The 18,208-nt window shown below is 41.9% G+C and overlaps 1 protein-coding gene across 6 annotated transcripts in view; it reads left to right on the top strand.

Moving 5' to 3' along the window:
* LOC122641911 (protein MON2 homolog) overlaps positions 1-18,208 on the top strand; it is a 127,160-nt gene that overhangs the window by 67,036 nt on the left and 41,916 nt on the right. For 5 of the 6 annotated variants that reach the window (XM_043835239.1, XM_043835242.1, XM_043835241.1 and 2 more), the window contains exons 24-29: positions 7,194-7,237; positions 7,322-7,453; positions 7,563-7,694; positions 7,806-7,858; positions 7,986-8,034; positions 12,568-12,626. In XM_043835239.1, the coding sequence (XP_043691174.1) occupies positions 7,194-7,237; positions 7,322-7,453; positions 7,563-7,694; positions 7,806-7,858; positions 7,986-8,034; positions 12,568-12,626 (469 nt within the window). Of the gene's footprint in view, positions 1-7,193; positions 7,238-7,321; positions 7,454-7,557; positions 7,695-7,805; positions 7,859-7,985; positions 8,035-12,567; positions 12,627-18,208 lie in introns of all 6 variants that reach the window. The other variant, XM_043835243.1, reaches the window with a different exon arrangement.

The raw sequence follows: 18,208 nt of genomic DNA, 5'->3' as shown, positions 1-18,208 counted from the left end.
ACAAGAAATTACTGTGTTTGAAGACTATTTGGAGAACAGACCTAAGTTTGTACACTGAATGTTCTAAAAAACTAGTTTTCCCTGAAAAAAAAAATTCATCTCAGCTGGGGGCTTTTCAGGCTTGGTTAGTTGTTGACATAGGCATGCCAATTTCCTATCTCTTCATTCTATCAGTATATGTATATTGACTAAAGAAAGTAGATTTGTTGTGTGCAAAATGGTCATGTCTAGTGTATCTACAAGTGGTTTCCCATTGATTATCAATGATTTTGGAAAGTATAATGGATGCTTGATTTCAAAACTATGACCTTTTATTTAGGTCATTGTTACTGATTTAGACGGAGTCAATTTGCTCCCTTGATCCTGGTTTGAAATGTTTATTGGAGGAAAGTTCAATCTTCTCTTTGTCAATGGGATGATCGTTGAGCTGAAATCTGATTGAATAATCTAGGACATAGCAGAGTGGCCAGTGAATCAGTGTATTAAAAATTGGGATCAGAACAGCCAATTTGGATCAAAATCGGCCGAGGGTGATCCTGATTCTGGCCGATCCCTATATGGAAACTAGGGTTAGTGCAATAATGGGCCGATTCTGACTGATTACTCACCGATCCTGACTGATTCCAATCCGTTCCAGATCGGAATCGGCCGGGACTGATCTGGATCCTGATTCCGAGTTTTTTAACCCTCTGGCAAATGATTATCTTGGGATATAGGGTTCTAAACTCTCTGAAGCCTTATATATTTTTTGGTCAATCTGAAGCCACATTTAGGGTGCTAAATTGATGGGAGCCATGGTTTAGTGCATGGCATCGGATCGGGTATTGGTCAACTGCAAAACTGATATGATACCGATACAGTATCAGCATGGATTGACCGTAACGGACAATCCCCTGATTTCCCTTAAAAAAACAAAAGTTTTAACTGTTTTACCCCTTGTCCGTACCGTGTCACCGATACGGTATTGGGATTGGCCACTAGCAAAACCGGTACGTATCGCTCGATACGGGCGATACAATACCGATACCTCAAACCATGATGGGGGCAGTGAATGTGACATACTTTTCGAATATATTGTAGCATTTGCGTCAAGTAAGCTTGTGTATCAGAATTTAAGCTGGTGGATCATTCTAAGCATTAGTCTTTCTTATGATGAATTTGGAATGTTGTGCCGCAGAACTTACCGGCCAATTGTTCAAGGGGTGCTGATGAGAAGCAAGGTTGTCTAGAAGCATCAATGATCAACTCACTCATGGAGGATGTGAGTTTCACATGGTTGAATAGTGAAGATCCTCTGATCTTGGTAGTAAGGTTTGATGGACTTCTTTCATTTGTTGATGGTAAAGAAAAGTACCTGAATTGCATGCAAGAAACGTTGTTGAGAATAATATCTGATAATAGACTCATCATGTTAAACCAGCCTAGGCCTGGCTCAAGAGCACGTGACTGGAAGCATAAGAGCTTTTATTGGTAGAGTGATGGAATTTTCTCCAAGCAGAAGGATGGGCCTACCATTCTTTTAGTAGAAAGTTGGGATCAATTAAAAGTTAAAAGAGAAGATGGAGTGAAAAAATTGCCAAAGGTTAGGACCATTTCCAACCCACTCCTCCTGGATCCCTGCGTAGGACTGGAGCCAGGTTAAATCCCTTTGTAAAAATTGAATTGGTCCAATTGGACCACCAATGTTTTTGCAATGTGGATGATAGGCATGGAAACTCATGGAGATCTGGTTAGTTGACAAGAAAGAATGCGTTAGAACTGGTGTTGTATTGGTTCAAGAGTATGCGGTTGGTAGCACCAGAGTTTTTGTATTGATAAACTTTTTTTTTTTTTTTTTTTTTAAACCTGAATATTACCTGGGATCCGGGCTGGCCCCTAAGCTTTTATTAGAAATCTGAACAAATAATAAAGAATATAGGGGGGGACATTCCACCTTACCCCAACCCACGACTCCAAGAGGACACACCACTCAAGACAGCCTTACCAACCCTTACAAACGCTTGAACCACAACCACTATCCTCTCAGGACAGGCAAACCTGCCTTGTCCTCACAAAGGATTCTGAGAAGGCCTCCCAAAGGATTCTGAGAAGGCCTCCCAAAGGCAGGCTCCCAGGTTGAAAGCTTGCTGAAATTTCTGTATCACAAGAGAGATTGGCCAGCCAGTCCGCTGCCCTGTTGCTCTCGCGGAAGGCAAAGGACACATGAGCCCGCGTGGAAGCAACTAAGTCTACAGTCTCCGTGAAAATGTACCATCCTTCCCACATCCTGCACCTCCTCAAGTTAACCACCCTGACCGTAGTCTCTGAATCCGAATTAACCACCACATCCATTAGGTCCATCGCCTTGCACAGATTCAACCCATCCCTCAGTGCCCTCAATTCCGCCAACGAGTTAGTGCACGGGCCATAAAAGTTAGAGAAAGCAGCCAAAACTTCCCCATATCGATCCCTGATGATCCCTCCCCCGCTGCCCATACCAGGGTTACCGCGACACGCTCCATCCACATTTAGCTTCACCGAGGCAAAAGGGGGGCACCAATAAACAGGAATAGGACGTTTCCCCCTAGGGGATGGAGCCGCCAAACCAAAGCACTGAAGAAGCAAACCATCCCTCACCGAACCGTGAGCACCTACCTTGGCAGGTAGGGGTAATTCCTTCACCCACGACTTGATACGATCAATTATGCAGCTAGCTGTCCGTCTCTTTTCCTCGTGCCTTTTGTTGTTTCTTTCCTTCCAAAGTTCCCATATGATTCGGGATGGCAGAATCCCTGTGATAAATGCATTGAGGCAGTGGCAGCCCGCTAACCCCTGCCAATGTAAGACCCGGCTTCTGGCATCCTGAGTAGAAAGGAGAACAATGTCAAAAATACGTGAGAAGTAACCCCAGACTTTGGACGCTGTGCCCCCAGCAACGAGGCAATGGTCTGTCATCTCACTCCGAGGTCTACCACAACAGCAACACTTTGAAGCCAGCGGGATGCTCAGCGACATCAAGGAGTCATCAGTAGGAATCTTTCCGTTCAAGAGCTGCCAGGAGAAGAAACCCACTTTCACCGGGAGAGTACTGTTCTAGATCCACTTTGCATAGGTTACCGTTGGGGTCCCACACCGTACCTCATTCCAAACAGCCTTGGTAGAGAACAAGCCATTACTTGATCGGGTCCAGACTAAGCAGTCCTCACTATCTGATAGGAAAAAGGTGCCTGACGCAATACGTTCTCTAATTGCACTTGAATAAATGCTGTCCAGGACATCCTATCTCCAGGACCCATCTTTACAAATGGCATCCCTAACCCGCAACCCCAAGTCAACCAGAAACCCATTGTCCACAGTGTCTATCAACGGGCCCAAACCGGTCCAGTTATCCAGCCAGAAGAGAATGTTACCTGTCCCCAGTAACCATCTGGAGTTATTCAACAGCAGGTCCTTATAAGCCAACGTGTCCCTCCAGGACTTCGAACCAGCCCCTGACGACTCAGATAAAGCAACATGTTGATTCTTAAAAAATTTGGCCTTAAAGAAATCAGTCCACAGGGATCTCTCCGCTAGAACTCTCCACAGCCCCTTGAGCCTGAGGGAGAGGCCTACGTCCTCCAGCAACCTAATCCCTAACTCACTCTCCTCAAGCGGCCTGCAGACCTTATGCCAACCAACCCAGTGCTTCCGTTTTCCCCACTCAGAACTGCCCCACAGGAAATCAGCAAAGACACCGTAGATTCTCCGAGTGACCGCTTTAGGCGGGACTAACGTAGCCAGGACATGTACAGGGATGGAGGAGAGCACATGTTTTAAAAGGGTGATCCTGCCGCCTGCGGATAGTAACCTTCCCTGCCAGCCTGCAACTTTGCATCTAATCTTTTCCACCAACCCATCAAACAAACAAATCTTCAGCCTTCCCGAGTGGAGTGGAGCACCCAAGTAGGTGATAGGCAGGGACTTCCACGGGAACCCTGTTATTTCCTTTACCATGCGGACCCTAGCTGGAACCGCCTTGTCGCTCAGCACAAAACAACTCTTTTGTCTATTGATAAGCTGCCCCGAGAAACCTTCATATCTGCTGAGAAACCCCATGATCTGCTTAAGTGAGCCCTTCAGCGCCCTAGAGAAGATAATAGTATCATCTGCAAAAGGGCTATGAGAAACCCCTGGTTACCCTCTCGGAAGCTTGAAAAAAGACGCGTGCCCTTTTGCAAAGAGATTTTTAATGCCCCTGCTGAGAACCTCCTCTTCAAGGATAAAGAGAGCTGGGGATAGAGGATCCCCTTGCCTCACACCTCTAGTAGACTTGAAGAAGCTCGCCTGTTTGCCCCCCAGTACTGTAGAGAACCAATAGTTAATCACCATCTTCTTGATTAAGCTGATCCAGCCATCGCTAAAACCAAAGCTAGAGAGAACCTGCCAAAGAAACTTCCATTCCACCCGATCATAGGCTTTTGCCATGTCAAGCTTTAGTAACTCATTGCCACCCCTAGTTTTCCTGTTGATGTCTTGGGCCACCTCTTGGACCAAGGAGATATTTTCATGTATGCTTCTACCCTGCACGAAAGCCCCTTGCTCCTCCACCACTAACGAAGGGAGGATACCTGCCAGCCTGGATGCAAAGATCTTGGCAATAATTTTATAAGCAAAATTGTATAGATTAATTGGCCGAAGATCAGACATTACCTCAGGGTTCTCCTTTTTAGGAATGAGCACCAAGTTGGCGGAAGTGAAGCTCCTGGGTAGCTCCCCTCCATCAAAAAAATCTTGGACTGCTGCCCAAACATCCTTACCCACCACATCCCAGCATGACGTGAAGAAATACCCTGAAAAGCCATCAGGGCCTGGTGCACTATCACAAGACAGCGAGAAGACTGCCCCTTTGACCTCTTCCATCGAAGGCAGCACAAGAAGCGCTGTATTATCAGCATCCGAAACGACCCTGGGGATCAGAGATAGCAGGCCCTCGTCCACCAGGCAGCCCTGAGAGGAAAAAATATCAGAGAAATGCTGCACCGCCTCTGCCTGAACCCCCTCTGGGTCCGTAATCCAGACACCATCACCCCCTCTAATTCTCTGTATAGATAAACTTGTGGATAACTTGTGGAGTTCTTTTCTAGCCAAATGGGCCAGACATGTTATGACTGGAAAGTTAAGATTACAACAGAAGAATTGAAGAACTCGTGCAAAGATGTTTTGGCAATGTGGATGATAGGAAAAAGCAACTCATGAAGGAGGTTTGGATACTCGTCACATGAAAGCAAAAAATAAGTTAACTTGGATATGTGTATGGGAGCTATATTCTGTTCTAACACCTTTCGTTGTTCATCTTTTTTTCTCCACGCTACTATTTATCTGGTTTTGGTTGTGGGGTAACGTTTATCTCAACTGAGACATTGTTCTCTTTATGATAAGGCTTATGGTCCTCTTTGTTCACAATTCTAGTCGTGTCTACACATAAACAGAATTTATTGGATTTGGAAGACCCTAAAATCCAGATATCCTCAGCTATATAAATTTAGTTGACCATTTATGCTCAAAATATATTTGATGTCTCCAGAAGAGAACACCTCAAGTTCCTCCTAAATGCGGATGGATCCTTAACTTTGTCATTTTGACGTTAAAACCGTGGAGGTGTATTTTCTATTCTCATACCACTGTGTGTTTGGAAGAAATCGTATTGTACAGGTGACAAACCAAGTCGATGGTTAGTCAAAATTAAAAAAAAAATGTTAGTAAAGCAAGTCAAAGGTAGCAATTTGCAAGAAATTTACGACAGAAAGGAAACATTATAGTAGGAGCATGTTAAGAATGCTATCACACCATGTTTTGGTTGTGGGGTAACATTTATCTCAACTGAGACATTGTTCTCTTCATGATAAGGCTTATGGTCCTCTTTGTTCACAATTCTAGTCGTGTCTACACATAAACAGAATTTATTGGATTTGGAAGACCCTAAAATCCAGATATCCTTAGCTATATAAATTTAGTTGACCATTTATGCTCAAAATATATTTGATGTCTCCAGAAGAGAACACCTCAAGTTCCTCCTAAATGCGGATGGATCCTTAACTTTATGTCATTTTGACGTTAAAACCGTGGAGGTGTATTTTCTATTCTCATACCACTGTGTGTTTGGATGAAATCGTATTGTACAGGTGACAAACCAAGTCGATGGTTAGTCAAAATAAAATAAAAAAATGTTAGTAAAGCAAGTCAAAGGTAGCAATTTGCAAGAAATTTAAGACACAACGGAAACATTATAGTAGGAGTATGTTAAAGAATGCTATCACACCATGTTGAGCAGCTTATATGCAAGAGATGCACGACATTGTCAAACAGGTGTCTAGCGGTCTTCCTGTGTTATCTTGACACAGGAGGTGATGTGTGGGCATATGAGAAATCTACTATAATAAGACAAAAATAGATCTCAGGAAATTTGGCCACAAGAACATGATCCTTTCCTCCTGTTGCCCATGGGTTGCCACAAGTCCTACTAAAGAGTAAATGACAGTGGGCTCATTTGGACTTTTGGGCTCTTCTATATTGTTGTTACTATACCGGAGCTATAATTCTAGATCAGCTTTGTATTTTAGATTCTCTAAATAATCAATACACATGTATATTTATAAATATCATCCATTCCTTAACTGAACTATTTGGTTGACTACATGAACTTGTTCTGTGGCCAAAAGATAAAAGACCCCCTGGTTCTTGGATAAGTTATTAGGGATGCAACGACAGTTAATATTTCTGTCCTTTCTTTCATTAGCCACCAAAATTGGCACGCATGCTACACTTTTCTTTCATTTCCCTTTTGCAGTCCCAATCAGAATCACTACAAGCTACAGTCATCATACATGTCTCGGAATGTTCTTAAAAGCGTTTGAATTTAGCATACCATACTTTTTCCTTGTACGTCAAACAGAAGTATACCTAAAAGATAAATGGTCCCATTAATTGAATGCATTTATGGTATGCAGTGCTTCTTTATTTTATTGGTCCTTGATGCCTTCCATTTGTGTGCTTTATAATGGTAACATTATTTGATTTGGGTTTGCAAATTTACAATCAAGGCTCAAACTAATATATTTGTATAAACTATGCATCTACATATTGGATCTCTGAAACTCCATGAAACCAGATACTGTTCCGGCTTGGGCTATGATTCAATCATTTTCTTTTGCTGAATTTATCTACTATATTACCAGGAGTGGAGCCCTTGTGGGATCAAGTTGTTGGCCATCTCCTTGAGGTGATAATGAATCTGATAAGTCTTCTGTTAAGATGTGATTGTAACATTTTATATCTTTTTATACTTAATGATAATGTTTTTCAGCTGGCAGAACATAATAATCAGCAATTTCGGAATTTGGCACTTGATGCATTCGATCAATCAATCTGTGCTGTCTTAGGTTCTGACAAATTTCAGAGCTCTACGCTCTCTAGACGTCGTCATGAAGATAATCAAGTGAGAACTAATCTTTTATGTCTGGGAGTCCACATTCTCATGATATTGGAGGTTTAACATAAGGCTAATTGTCATCCACTGATTCTTCTCATTTTGTTTGCTTTTTCAGATGGAAAGCACAGATATGGAATTAGGATCATTTGAATGTGCTGTCATATCTCCATTATGTGTCCTTTATTTCTCTAACCAAAATCTTGATGTCCGCATTGGTTCATTGAAGATTTTGCAGCATGTATTGGAGGTAGTTTGGTTTCCAAGTGACATATCATATTTTAGTGATTTTTGTTTATACAGTTTGAAATCATATTATCTTATTTTTTTTCTTTTTTAAAACTTGTGACATTGCTCTTAGAGACATGGGGAGAAGTTGTACTCTAGTTGGCCAAGTATTCTTGACATGTTGAGGTTTGTCTTTTATTAGCTTACCTTTTCTGATGGCTTTTTTTTTTGGCAGTTGTTCCCCTTGCTTCTTTGGTTGGGTCTATTAATTCTTTTTTTTTTCCTCTCTTTTTTTCTGTATCTATTTCCCAAGGTCTGTTGCTAATGCAGTGGAGAAAGAAATTATCTCACTGGGTTTCCAGGTTAGAGTTTGATATAATATAATAATTATGAGTTTATAGACCCTCTTTAGATTTCCATTATTTGTGTGTATCTTCTTATTCCACATACATTCTTTTGTACCTTAAACTATTCTTTTCTCCACAGCATCTTTCTACAAAGCTGCCCTTTATTAATATCTGTTTCAGGCTAACAGAGGAAGGACCGTTTTATTGAATTTTTTCCCTCTTTTTCGAGGTCAATTTTTTGGTCAGCAAGTAGCGTAGTAAACTCAGAAGTGGCTGAGAATCATGCGTTGGTCTCATGATTGGAGTAATTGTAAAAAGACTAGTATAATGCCCCTTGTATATGTGGAAATGTTTACACCAATTTATATAGCACATCAAGCAATATGCTTGGTGACTTTGTTATTGTGCTTTATCTGAATTTTGTGGATGCAACATGTCTTTTTGAATGTGCTGGCATCTTACTAGTTTATGTAATTGTTCATCTATTCAACTTATGTATATCTTTGTTTCTTTGCAACATTCACCTCCTTGTGTGTTGCTGATGTTATAAAATTTGACCTTTAGTTTTAACAGTATACATCAATCATACAACACAATGATGCACTAATGCCTATGCAACTCAAATCATATGGTTGAAGTGTTGAACTACAAAGCAGAGATGGTGAATTGGGGAGAGAATAAAAAAATTAGGGCTTAATTTTTTTTTTTTTACGAGGACAGCTAGGCTCTTCTGGTTCAGGTTCTGATTATTAGATAAATTATGAAGAATAAAAGAGGCTACTGCAGCTAGGTTAGGAGAGATGTAGCTTAGATTTTGAGATGAGAAGGTTTAGCATTAGGTTTAGAAGTCAAAAGAATAGGCTGAGGTGATTAACTGAGAGAAATGACCTTGGGTTTGAAGAAAAAGAAAATAGAAAGAGTATGGAGCAGAAAATTATAGTGGCAATAATAATAATAATGGAGAAATACGAAAAGTAGGGGGAAAAAAAAGAGTGATTTAACTACGTTGGAATCCGTAAAGGATAAATGACTTTGTGGCTGAAACCTTATATTCTTCAAATTTTTATTTCTAATTTACTTGAACCAAATGAGATTTGCTTTCTTTTTTTTTTTTTTTTTTCCACCCGAATTTTACCTGGGACTTGGGCTGGCCCCTAAGCTTTTATTAAAATCAGGATCAAATAATAAAGAATACAGCGGGGGACATTCCGCCTTCCCCCAACCCAAGACAAAGACACACAACACCAGATAACCTAACCATCCCATACAAGAGTAAGTAACGCTAAACAGCCTCTAGCTTTGTAGGACAGGAAGACCAGCCTTATCCTCAGAATGGCCTGAAAAGGACCCATCGGCATGCTCCCAGGCTGATAAACAGTAGAAGTCTCCGTTTGACAGGAGAGCTTGGCCAACCAGTCTGCCGCTCTGTTGCTCTCCCGGAAAGCAAACGACACACAGGCCCGGGTACAAGCTAACAACCCCTGAATCTCCTTGTAGTGGTACCACCCTCCCCACAAGCTGCAACTCATTTGGTTAACTGCCCTGACCGTGGCCTCTAAGTCACAGTCAACCACAACATCCATGAAACCCAACGACTTGCACAACCACCGACCATCCCTCAACGCCCTGAGCTCCGCCAGAGAGTTGGTACAAGGGCCATAAAAATTAGAGAAGGCTGCCAAGGCTTCCCCATGCTGGTCTCTAATGATCCCTCCTCCTCCACCCACGCCGGGGTTACCACAACAGGCGCCATCAACATTCAGCTTTACCGAAGTAAAGGGGGGACACCAGTAAACCGGGATGGGCTGCTTGCTCCTGGGGGTAGGAACAGCCAGACCAAGACACTATAGAACCAAACGTTCCCTTGCAGAACTGTGGGTACCTACCTTTGCCGGGTACGGCAACTCCCTCACCCAGGCATTGATGCATTCGATTATGGAGCTGGCTGTCCGCCTCTTGTCATCATGTCTTCTGAGATTTCTTTCCCTCCAGAGCTCCCAAATGATCAAGGATGGCAGAATCCCAGTAATAAAAGCACCAAGGCCATGGCCACCCGCCAAACCCTGCCAGTATAACACCCTACCTCTAGCATCCTGGGTGGGAAGCTGGGTAATGTCAAACAACCTGGAGAAGTGGTCCCAAACTCTGGCCGCCGTGCCGCCAGTAACAAGACAGTGGTACGTCGTCTCCCTCTGGGGTCTTCCACAGCAAACACATTTTGAAGCCAGTGGGATACCCAGCGCCATCAAAGAATCATCTGTGGGTATCTTCCCATTCAGAAGCTGCCAAGAAAAAAAACCCACCTTCACTGGGAGCGTGTTGTTCCAAATCCACTTCGCATAGGAAGCTGTTGGTGACTCACCCCGCACCACATTCCAAACCGCCTTGGTAGAGAATAAACCATTACTAGAGAGAGTCCAAACCAGCACATCCTCGTAATCCGATAAGAAACAGGACCCTGATGAAATATACTCTCTAATGGCGTCTGAGTCAATGCTGTCCAACACTTCCTGCTTCCAGAAGCCGTCCTCACCAATGGCATCTTTCACCCACAGCCCCACATCGACCCCAAGCCCATTGTCCACAGTGTCTATCAACGGCCCAAACCCTGTCCAGTTATCTAGCCAAAAGTGAATATTCCCTGCCCCTAGCAGCCACCTGGAGTTAGATAAAAGGACCTCCTTATGCTCCAAAGTGCACCTCCAAGACTTCGAGCCAGTTCTAGTTGCCTCTGAAAGTGCTACATGCTGATTTTTAAAGAACTTAGCTTTGAAAAAGTCACCCCATAAAGATCGCTCCCCTAGAACCCTCCACAGCCCTTTGAGCTTGAGGGAAAGCCCAACATCCTCCATTAGCCTGATTCCCAGCCCACCTTCCTCAACTGGCCTGCACACCTTATGCCAACCAACCCAGTGCTTTCTCTTTCCCCACTCCGAGCTGCCCCAAAGAAAATCTGCAAAGATACCATAGATGCGCCGAGAAACCGCCTTGGGCGGAGCCAAGGTCGCAAGAACATGAATAGGAATTGAGGACAGCACATGCTTTAAAAGCGTGATCTTGCCTCCTGCGGACATCAGCCTCCCTTGCCAGCCTGCCACCTTGCTTCTAATCTTCTCCACCAACCCATCAAAAAGACAAATCTTCATCCTACCCGAATGGAGGGGTGCTCCCAGGTAAGTGATAGGGAGAGATTTCCTAGGAAAACCAGTAATCTCCCCAACCAAGCGGGCTTTAGCTGGAGAAGCCAAATCACTCAACACAAAACAGCTCTTCTGGCTATTGACCAGCTGCCCCGAGAAGCCTTCATATCTGCTGATAAAACCCATGATCTGCTTAAGTGAGCCCTTGAGCGCCCTAGAGAAGATGACCGTGTCATCAGCAAAGAGGCAATGAGAAACCCCAGGGCACCCTCTTGGGAGCTTGTAGAAGGAAGCATGCCCTTCCGCAAACAGGTTTTTAATTCCCTTGCTAAGAACCTCCTCAGCGATGATAAAAAACGCTGGAGAGAGGGGGTCACCTTGCCGCACCCCTCTAGATGATTTGAAGAAACCTGACTGTTTGCCCCCCAGCACTGTAGAGAACCAACAGTTAATGACCATCTTCTTAATCAAGCTGATCCAGGCTTCACTAAAACCAAATTTGGCGAGGACCTGCCAAAGAAAGACCCATTCCAGCCGATCGTAGGCCTTAGCCATGTCCAGCTTGAGAATAACATTACCCCCCCTAGTTTTCCTGTTTTTGTCCTAGGCAACCTCTTGCACAATGGAAATAGAATCATGAATACTTCTGCCCTGCACAAACGGTCCTTGCTCCTCTGCAATGACAGAAGGGAGGATACCTGCCAGCCTGGATGCAAAAATCTTGGCAATAATCTTATAAGCAAAATTGCAGTATTTAATTTGGTAAAGTGAAGGTGCAGGAGAGAGGTTTAATCTTTGGTACACAAAACCCTTAGTGGTTTGTAAGGCTTCTCGTTGATCATTCTCTTAGCTCTCCTACTTAATTATTATGACCCAGAAATTGAAAGAATAGTTAGCCATTCACTTTGTTGCTTGATGATGCTACCAATTTATTGTAAACAGAAAAAGAGTGGGAACTTTTTTTAAATGAAAGATCTTCCTTAAAGGCTCGTGAAATTTAGAAAAATGATAATAAAAGTGAACTGTGCAAAAAATACTCATTATGTTATTGAAGAGTCAATGGTCGACATACCAGGTGCCATTGTTCGAAGTTTGTAATGCACCACTTCTTATGCCTTATGTTAAAGATATTTTTGGTTACTGTAGTTGGAAATTGGTTCTCACAGTTTAGCTGTTGCAATTGCTGATTCCTTGTTTAGTGGGTGTTGTCTGTTCCCCTTTTTCCTCATTTATTTAATAAATTTGTACTTAAACAAAAAGAATATTATAACTTATTCCACTTCTAGCAGAATGTCTCAATTCCATAATTCAGGGTTGAGTCTAGTCTTTTTAAGTTCTCTTTCGGGATTCAATTAATTGTAGATTTTGTTGTAATTTTTAATTCTAGGCAGATTATTTGTGTTTGCAGGGTCTACGCGTTATCATGAATGATGAACTCTCAACCATCCCTTCACACTGCATTGATGTGTAAGACCTCCATGCTTCCATTTCCGAGTCCAATTATGCTCTCTTTCTCTGGGTGGCATTTCTCTTCATCTTTTTGTTCCTGGTTCCAATTGGAAAGTGATTTCATTTCTTTCTGAATATGATTGTAATATGGCTGTGGCGGGTGTGACAAGTTGCGAGTGAAATAATTCGTCTATATTTCTTATCCTATGTCAACAATGATATTCTTAAGAACTCTGACATTGTTTAGATGTTCCATACTATAAGCCAGGACCAGGCCTAGGCCCAGGCCTGCATCTGGATTATACATAAGAAGTAGTCATTTTGTTCCTGTATACAATATCATTGGATAGTATTTAAACCCCATCCTACATCAACCCTACACCTATTTCTCCATCATCAACGTACTGACCAATCTGCTGGCCTTTGAAACCCATTACATCCATAAAACCCTAAATCCATTATTCCATTGACCATCGTTGCGTAGATCTAGTGTTGTGAGAGTGGGGTTCTTGGGTTTGCTTCTCTTTGACTCATCCCCTCGGGAGGTGGAGAGGTAGCTTGCTGGATGATTGGTGGTGCTTTTGGGGTTTCAGTAGGGACTTAGGATAGTATCAGTTGAATTGTATATTTCTCTTTTGATGTGGCTCTGGGTCCATTTTCATGGGTTTTCCCATAGGCTCTTATTGAGCCCTATGGCTTTGTTTCTCCTCTGTTATATCGTTGACCATTGAAACTATAATTCCATAAAGCATAATTCTAGAAGTCCCTATTTTCTCTTTTTCCGTTAAACATTCTTAGATTGTAATTGTGACAGCACCAAACAATATAAACCTGCAATAATGATGAACACAAGAAAGATATAAGAAGAAAGAAGAAGGAGAAGACGGCAAAGAAAAGAAAAGGAGGCTGCTTGAATAGGGTTAACTAATCTCCTATCGACACACATGTTTATAGGGTTACAATTATATGATCCTTGTGAACTAAGGATAACTACAATAAGCCCCTAACACATAATCATATTTACAAATATACCCTTTGTAATACATAACATACCACAGTACCTTTAACACTCCCCCTCAAACTGGAGCATAAATGCCACCCCATGCCCACAGCTTGGAACACCCTTGAAGAAACACTCTTCTGTACAACTCTTTGGTAAACAAATATCACCCCAGGCCCAGCTTGGAACAACCTTGAAGAACCACTCTTTTGTACAACTCTTTGGTAAACAAATCACCAAGCTATTTAGAAGAACTGGCAAACGGATTGGAGATTATCTTCAGCGTCATGGCATCTCGCACGAAGTAACAATCAAACTCAATGTGTTTGGTCCTTTCGTGGAAGATAGGATTACTATATATATATATATATATGCCTGATTTTCACAGTAAATGTCATTAGTGTTGTCAACTAAAAACCTAAATTAATTCAGTTGTAGTATGTATCATGGCCCTGTACTTGGCTTCTGCACTAGACCGAGCCATTGTAGTTTGTTTCCACGTGACAAAATTACCACCGACAAACGTACAATACCCAATAATCGATCTCCAATCACCATCAGCACCAGCGCAATTAGCATCCGAATAGCCAATAATATCAATATGATTATTGTGAGATAACCTAGGGGGTGAATAGATTATCACTAGTGGAGTATGCCTCCTTTTTTATTTATTTTAGAAATTCGTGAATTGAACAATATAAAGTGGAAAAACAATTCTCCAAGCAATACATAATTGAAAGCATAGAAGAAAAGAGACACAATATATTTATAGTGGTTTGACTCCAAGAGTCTGCGTCCACTCCTCTCAACCTTGAGAGAATTCCACTTTCATTACAATAGGTGGGAAAACAATTACCTATTTACCTTTACAAATATTTTTCTCAGGATAAGAGAATCCTAACTCTTTTGAGGATAAGAGGATCATTGCATTACCTTATTACAGTCTAGGCTAATGCAACACAATGCTCCAATCTAGAGTTACACAAACTCAAGAGCAAAAATAACAATTACAATAGAAAAGATAAGAGTTACCTAGGCAAGGAGTGTGACAAGTACTCCTTGCAAGTGTGAATGATGATATGGAATGAATGCACAATGAAAAGCCTTCTTTTACAGCTCCTCTTAATGATGCAAACTTCAAGGAATAAGAGGACTTGAATGCTTGCGTCAACCTTGATAGAGCTTGACAATGACTTCTTGACTCAAGAGTAATGGAGACCTTGAAATTGACTTTTCACTCTCAATAAAGTGCTCTTTTGGACTGTAGTGTATAGTCAAAGGCTGGGCAACGTTTGTATTTATAAACCTCATTAAATGCTCTAAAAGACATGTGACTTTTAGCTCCAACGGATATAAAATGGCTATATTTTTGTCTTACCGGTCGATCGGAGAATATGATCGTTGGCCGTTGGGGTTTTACTGGGCCTGCCGGTCGATGTCTGGTCGATCGGTATGAGCAGGTTGTCTGGTTCGTACCGGCAACCTTCTGATTTAACCTGCCAAAATGCCTTGTTTACTGGTTGACCGATGATCGACCGACATGTTTTTTCTGGCCCGTTTCGGCTTCTGTCTTTGGGATTTTCTTCCGACTACTTTCCAACTTATACTAAGGTCAATGAGGGATAATTGAGTGCCTCCTAGGGTCTCTAGAGAATGCATATACCTTATAATGTGCAAATGCAAAGTACATTATGAAATTGTGTTCTAAGTGCACACGAGCATCTTCATGACTTCTTTGCTTTGTGAGTACTTGTACCTGAATTCTTCAAGAGATGTTCTTCAATCTTCAATCTAATCTTTTGTGTGAATGACCAGGGTCTTTAACTCCTCCAAGTCCTTCCTTGAGCTTCACTTACTTTAAAGGGTTGGCTACTTCAAATAATCATTCACTTAGACAAAACATTAGTATAATTATGTGTTTGTTATCATCAAAACATTTAGGTGGGGAGGAGCATTTCCCAGCAGTTATGTCGTCTATAAATAAGACCTTTTTCCTGGAGCACCCTTAAGGTACCATAGAATATGACACACTGCCTCCAATGAGCTTGCCTAGGATTTTCCATGAACTGACTGATGACTCCAATAGCAAATGAAATGTCATGTCTAGTGACAGTTAGATAGATAAGCATACCAACCAACCTTCTGTATTGATGTTTGTCCACAAAGTCCTTGTCTTCACAATATCCAAATTTCTGATGAGGATCCATGGGAGTATCAAAAGGTTTAGAGGCTAATAAACCAGTCTTAGACAAAAGATCAAGTACATATTTTCTTTGAGAAAGACTAATAACTTTCTTACCCCAAACTACCTCAATACCAAGAAAATAACTTAGAGTACCCAAATCCTTCATCTAAAGATCTAAAGATGTTGCTGCAAATAGACTTTGACACCCACAATACAAGAAGAATCATTGCCAAAGATTATATAATTATCAACATAGACCACCATTACTGTCACGCTGGAATCTTGACGACAATGATCAAACACTAAGTGATCAGAATAGCACTGTGTGAAACCATAACCTGTAACAATTTTGCTGAATTTATCAAACTACGCTCTGGGCGGCTGTTTCAAACCGTAAATTGCTTTATGAAGCTTGCATACTTTCCTTGCAGTCTCCCTAAGCAGCATACCCAGGAGTTTGCTGCTTTGCTCCATGTAATCCTCCTCAAGCAAATCCCCATCTAAAAAAGCATCTTTAATGTCAAGATTAACAACTAAGGACATAAGCACACAAATAGAATTGAAACGAGCAACAGACAAAAAAGTCTCAAAATAATCAACACTGTATGTCTGATTGTATCCTTCAGCCACTAATCAAGCCTTCAATCACTCAGCAGAACCGTCAAGGTTATACTTAAGAGTATACACCCAAGACCCAACGACACTTTACAAGCTCCTTGGAGGTAAGTCAACCAGAGTCCATTTGTCCATGTTTGACAACTAAGTAAGGCATCCATTTCCACATCCATAAAAGGTTTGCCACCCCGGATGGGACAATGCCTCTTGATAGGTTTTGGGTAGGGTAGATGAAGACAAGGCAAAGCTATGAAGAGAAGATGGAAGATGTAAAATAGAAACAATTTGATCAATAGGATAAGCAACCAAAGACCGTTGGGTGTAAGAATGTGTACCTTTTTTTTGGGATGAATAAATATCAATACCAAAAACCCTAAAAGAAAAAAGGGGGGGTGGAATACACAGGGAGGGAGGGGGGAAAACAAGCCTCAAGCCTTAAGCAGGCGGGCCATGAGACCGAAGAAGCAAATCATCTAAACCCTAAGATACAACAATAAGCCTGTTCATTGGGGTATTTAGGAGCGATCTACAAGGGAGCAAATGGAGTTTGGAGCTAACATAAAAAAAGATGGCTTTCCAAATTGATGTAGGCCTCAATATAGGCTTCTAGACTCGAATAGGGAGAGTGATTGAAATAGGCTCAATTAAACTTGAACCCGGATTCAGTATTTTTCAGAATCGTGCAAGCTTAGTAGAATAGACATAACTCTCTAGATATAATTTGTAATAAGTTGATTCCAAACCCAAAAATGAAGACTCATGGGGCGAAAATTTTCGTGAAGAAAGTTTTCTCTGATTCATGAGCACATGTTTAGTGTAGAAGACATAACTCCTTCATTTTAGATCCATTTGACCTCATTCCAAAACCATTGGAACGAAGACTCAAAGAGCTATAACTTTTATGTTTTACATTTTCCAAATTCCCAATGGAAATAATACGAAATGTCACTTGAAGTTGAGACATGTGCAAAGTCATAATTCTGAATTATTCATTGGTCAACTTTCAGTTGCCACTTTGTTGGCCTTGGTCTTTGGTTCATTTTGGACTAAGAGTTTGCTGGACCTTGAGATAATTTTGGGCTTCATGAGCTTGAATGGGCTGATGCCAGCCCACATGGTGGAGTTGGGTGGAGGTCTTCAAGATGCGGGCTGGGCGCCTGGGCCTGCATCATAAATCATTTCTAAAGAACGAGAATTGTAGGTCCATCTCAGAAGGTTCAATAGCAGCCCCAAACACTAGCTTACCAGCAGTATCACAGATTGTGCCACCCGAGAAAGCTCTCACCATCCAAAGATATTCTGTAGCAAAGGGAAGAGGTCTTCTGCTACGAAGCCAAATAGAGGCTAAGGCTTTTTTCCAAATATTGAGGGCTAGGGGGGCAAGTAAAAAAGAGATGATCGACCTCCACAATGCCATTCCAACAAAGGATACAAGATGGGGGGGACAGGGATATGGGGATGGAGAAGAAAAGATTGGGTGGGGAGGCAGTGGTTGAGGGATCTCCAAACATTAAAATTGTGACGGGGTATGTGGCCTTTGAACTAAACAATATTGTGCCAGGGAACAGTGGGGGCATGGGACGAATAAAATCCTAGGCGGATCTAGATGTAAAAACTCAATTAGGGGAGGGGAGCCAAAAGACCTTATCCGAGAGAGAGAGAGGGGTTAGGGGGGGAGGGGGGAAGAGAAGCCCAAACCTAGGTGAGACAGGGGGGACCAGGAACCTTGGGAAACAATTGAGGAGAGCAGGGCAGATTTGGGAATACTAGAAAAGTATACCGAACGGGCACCTAAGAAGG

The sequence above is a fragment of the Telopea speciosissima genome, chromosome 10 (assembly GCF_018873765.1).
Source record: "Telopea speciosissima isolate NSW1024214 ecotype Mountain lineage chromosome 10, Tspe_v1, whole genome shotgun sequence".
Taxonomy (NCBI): Eukaryota; Viridiplantae; Streptophyta; class Magnoliopsida; order Proteales; family Proteaceae; genus Telopea; species Telopea speciosissima.
Note: the sequence above shows the minus strand (reverse complement) of the source record. Positions and strands in the feature narration are given on the sequence as shown.